Below are 4,598 nucleotides of genomic sequence, written 5' to 3'. Positions count from 1 at the left end.
AGTTTTAATAATAAAAACAAACAAACTTGTATATAAAAAACCCATAAATAACCTTTCTAATGGAGAATCTGTAGAGACTCTACATGTTTAAATGGTTTTCAGACCAGTGGATTCTGCTGATCCTGGTCTGGTTCGTCTTGGTCTGGTGCCAGAGTCAGACTCTGGTCTGAAAAATACAACAGGTGGCTTTGATATGTGGTCCAGTTCAAGGTTCTGACCGATCGGAGCAGGAGAATCTTATCCAGAGGAGCAGCCTCCTTAATTAGTCTGTGAAAAACACTCAAAGGTTTGGATTCTGTAGAAATCCATATGTTGTACTGCTACACTTTGAACATTCAGATAAACAAAGTTCTTACCTTCTTCACCTTTACTACATCATATTTATATATACTGTACATATGCACGGTGTTGGTACGCCAGCACAGACGAAGACCCCACGCCACAGAAAACCTGTTTTAAACGTTAACACTCCAAGTAATCATCACTCAGATTCATATTTAAAGAGCTGGTTTAAACTGGAACCATTTAGTTATTCTTTCCTCAGGGCTACGGTCAGTGAACTCACAGGAAAGATCTGCTGATGGGTTTTCACTGGCTGTTCTTCCTGGATCGACCTGGGCTCAGATTACAGCGTCAGGATTATAAGACCACCGAGCTGCAGCAGCTCTAACCTTCAACAGGGCCGGGCCTGGGCAAGATTTCAGGTGGCACTTCTTGTGCAGTTTTCTAAATCTCACTGCTAGTTTACAGACATTTGCATACCAAATTAAATAGGTTTTGGTATTATTTCTTATCTTTAGAAACCAGGTTGTCCAAATAAAATAGTTAACAGTATAATTCACTTGAAACAGAATACCAGAGGTCTACCTCATGACGGCAACGAGGAACACCTTCATGTTAACGAGCAGCTGTGGACTGAAGCAGTTCTAGGGGACTCCAGGGGTTTACCTGTAAAAGATCTAGTCAAAGATAATGGAAGTTTCAGTTATTATAAAAAATATATTTGATGTTGTTTTATTAATCCCAGGAATTTAGTAAAATGTTCAGTGGAAGGAAAATGAAGAGTTTTGAGTAGATCATTTTCCAGCCATTGAAGAACATTTTACTAAATTCCTGGGATTATTAAAACAACATCAAATCTAATTGTTTTAATCATAACTGAAACTTCCATTATCTTTATTTTTTCTATTCACACATTGAGCACCAGAAGTTAGTCTTGCCTGCGTCATGTGATACTTTTATCATGAAATATTCTCTGCACCGTAAACCACTTCATGTAGTAAAAAAGCAGCTGAGAAACACCCTTCATAAACCTGAGTAACCAGTGAAACCATCACATCAAACTGAGGATTAAATCAAATTTGGTCAAAATGATCAAATCATATTTTCGGATTCCGGCTTTAAAAGCTACATTTTGATACTTGGATCATCCAACATCATGAGCGGTTCCAGAGATATTACTTCATTTGTCTTGTTAATCAGGATAATACATTAATATATGGTCTGAATCATATTTTTATGTAATTTTTTGAGGATTTTTTGATGTCATTATAAACAGGAAACCTCAAATTGTTTTTGAATGCTGACATTTCCCAACTGGAAAGTAGTGCTGGGCGGTATACCGTTTTGTACCGAAAACTGTTTTTTATATTTGTTAATATATGACTTTTCTGAAAACCGGTGTAAATAGTCTGAACACGTGCGAAACTTTTCGTCGCGGCAGCCAGTGAACTGTTTCCCTGGGGACATATTTCCTCGCAGCACCGCTAAGCACATTAGCATGCTAACGTTATTGTTGTAACAATTGGCGGCGGGTGGTGTGTTTCAGCCGCTTATATGGTCTGACGTAAAAAAAAACATCCCGTTTTCACCATCGCTGAATAGTAAACTAGTAAACAACTCTTCAGTGACGTGCACGGTTAGATTTAACACGCTACGTTATAATGGAGACGTTATTGCATGGAGACTCTAGCGTGCTTCTATTGTGAAAAGCCTGGGGGGAAGTCGTTTTATAGTGTAGCGGAGTTGACTGGTGTGCAAGGTGAGTCGTCCTTTTAAGTTTTATTAACACTTAACGATAGACCAGATAATGATTTTTTCTCAACCCTTCACTATCGGACCTAAATGCATTATTACTGTCTACAACCAGGCAAAGAAGGAAAGACAGAAGAGAAGGGAAACAGTGATACAGAGGAAAGGAAGTAAAAGAGTAAAAGAAAAAAGTCAATAAACAAAGTTTGTATACATTTTAATATCAGCTGAGCTGTGAGGAAAAAACACCGTCAAATACCGTGAAACCGGTGCAGTTGTTGAAAATACCATGATATAAAATTTGGGTCATACCGCCCAGCTCTACTGGAAAGAAACAAAAGCTTTGCTAGCTAACAGGGAAAATATCAGAATTTCAACCTGTTAGATGTGCCTATTTCTCCACATACCACTTTGGGACTTAGTCATCGGTTTGATGTGATGGGTCACCTTCACACTGATAAAAAAAATTACAATTTTTTTTCCTCGTATGTAGTGTCTCCTAGATAGACGGTGCCCTCAGCATTTGCCCATACTGCCTATGCCACGGGCCGGCCCTGCCCCTCAGCAGACTGAGTTCTTCCTCTGCACAGCTCACTACACTGATAAATATTTACAGCAAAGCTGAGTTGACTGGATGGAAAATCTTATTATTTGTTAGAATTGAAGTGAAGGCTGTTGAAGCTCTCTGGTCACACAGTCTCATAATCCTGAGGCTGCAGGTTTGAGTCCACGTATGTCAGAAAGGACAGGAAGTGTTCATGGAGATCCTGCAGCTGAAACCCATATAAAACTCTTAAAAGAACTAATAAAAAAGCTGTGGTTGGTTTAATACTCTGCATTAAAACCACAGGCTGATTCAACACTAAACTGTGTTTATGCACCATGTTTCTACTCACAGGTAATAACTGTGTAATTACATCTGAGAATATGAGCTACTTTACGCTGGTTTAGATTTGGTCTAGAAGTTCCTGAACGTTGCAGAAACTTTGACTGCTGTGGTCACAAATACCAGACAAACATGTTTGAGCTTGTTGTGATTTGGAAAGTCCTGCAGAGCCACATGGTATTTAGAGGTCCAGGTAGAACCAAGGCAGTGGACTCCAGAACTGAGCCATGGGTCAAAAGAAATGAAGACCACCTGATTTGTCATTGAATCCTGGTCTTAGTGAATATTTGGGCTGGAGCTGAAAGCTCGGCTACACGTGTTGTTTATAGACCCAGAACTGAAAACAGGTCCCATGTTTACCTGCAGCTTATAGAGGAAACCTGGACCTGATGACACCTCAAACCATCAGGTCTGGTACCTGTTTCTAGCAGGGTCACTGTTTGGTACAGACCGTTAGAATCATTGTCCACGTGAATGTTTTCACTGGAGATGTCCTGCTGTCTCACCTGGTAAAGACTGATCAGATGAACCACCTGGTACCACTCGGATCCAGTGGCTCTAACTTTGGTCCAGTTGATGAACTTCAGGGTGTTTTCAGCTCTGAAGTCTTGCGGCTCTCTCTCAGGATGCTGTCCAGGCCGCTGAGCTGGCGAAGGAAACCCCGGTTGGGGACGACGCCTCGGTGGTCTTTGACGGTTTTGATGGCATCCACCAGGGTCAGGTTCTGTCGGATCATCAGGTAGGCCAGAACCAGGGTGGCTGAGCGGCTCACTCCCACAGTGCAGTGGACCAGAACCTTACCTACACACACCAGTACCAGCATGAACACTTAGTTTAACCACACATCATTAATCCAGAACTGGTCTCAAACATTACAGTTAGTCCTTCAGTTTTCACAGCATTCTTTCATTTCCATATTCCTAATTAATAAATCAGGTAAAAAGAGATAAAAAACTTCAGGTAAACAGAAACATGAAAACTGATGATTTCTTTAACAATATTAGTTATATTTAGCATTTAGTCATTTTCTTTGGTCCATATTTGTTAAAATCCACATTTACTAAACTTTTGTTTGTTCAATACGTGTAAGGAATCTACAGGTCTGGCCCATTATGTAATAATATGTATAATAATAATAATCCTGTATATCATATATAAATGTAGCACAGAAAGTAAGAAAATTAGCGTTTGGTCGATTATTTCTTTGTAATGGATCTCATGTAAGAACTGTTCATACGACCAGGTTTGTTCTTAAGTTGTGCGTACGAGTGATTCAGGAAAACTTATGACAATCATCAATTTTGTCGTGTTGTTAATTTTCTTCAGATACGAACAAAATTTACGTGTGGTCCAGACCTGTCGGATATTTTATGAACAGTTATCCATACAGATTTTCTTCATTAATAACTTTATATTTCATTAGATTGAATATATTTAGAGTTGAAAATAAATCACACTCCATAATTATGTTGACAATAGGTTATTCTGTTTGAACTGGAATTATAATTTTAAATGTATTAATGTAGCCTAACAATATAATTTAATTTGGCTATTAATGCTATTGTATAACACCACTGTATAGATACATTCACCGGCCACTTTATTAGGTACACCTGTCCAACTGCTCGTTAACATTTAATTTCTAATCAGCCAATCACATGGCGGCAACTCAGTGCATTTA

General features: G+C 39.0%; 1 protein-coding gene across 1 annotated transcript in view; it reads right to left on the bottom strand.

Annotated features, from left to right (window-relative positions):
* Positions 1–2,303: 2,303 nt before the first annotated feature.
* The window catches only part of dusp26 (dual specificity phosphatase 26), a 6,923-nt gene continuing 4,628 nt past the window's right edge, over positions 2,304–4,598 (bottom strand). Inside the window, exon 4 of the mRNA XM_013999556.1 lies at positions 2,304–3,718. Coding sequence (XP_013855010.1) covers positions 3,501–3,718 — 218 coding nt within the window. The 3' untranslated portion in view covers positions 2,304–3,500. The remainder of the gene's footprint in view (positions 3,719–4,598) is intronic.

Source organism: Austrofundulus limnaeus, unplaced genomic scaffold (assembly GCF_001266775.1).
Source record: "Austrofundulus limnaeus strain Quisiro unplaced genomic scaffold, Austrofundulus_limnaeus-1.0 Scaffold2343, whole genome shotgun sequence".
Lineage (NCBI taxonomy): Eukaryota > Metazoa > Chordata > Actinopteri > Cyprinodontiformes > Rivulidae > Austrofundulus > Austrofundulus limnaeus.
Note: the sequence above shows the minus strand (reverse complement) of the source record. Positions and strands in the feature narration are given on the sequence as shown.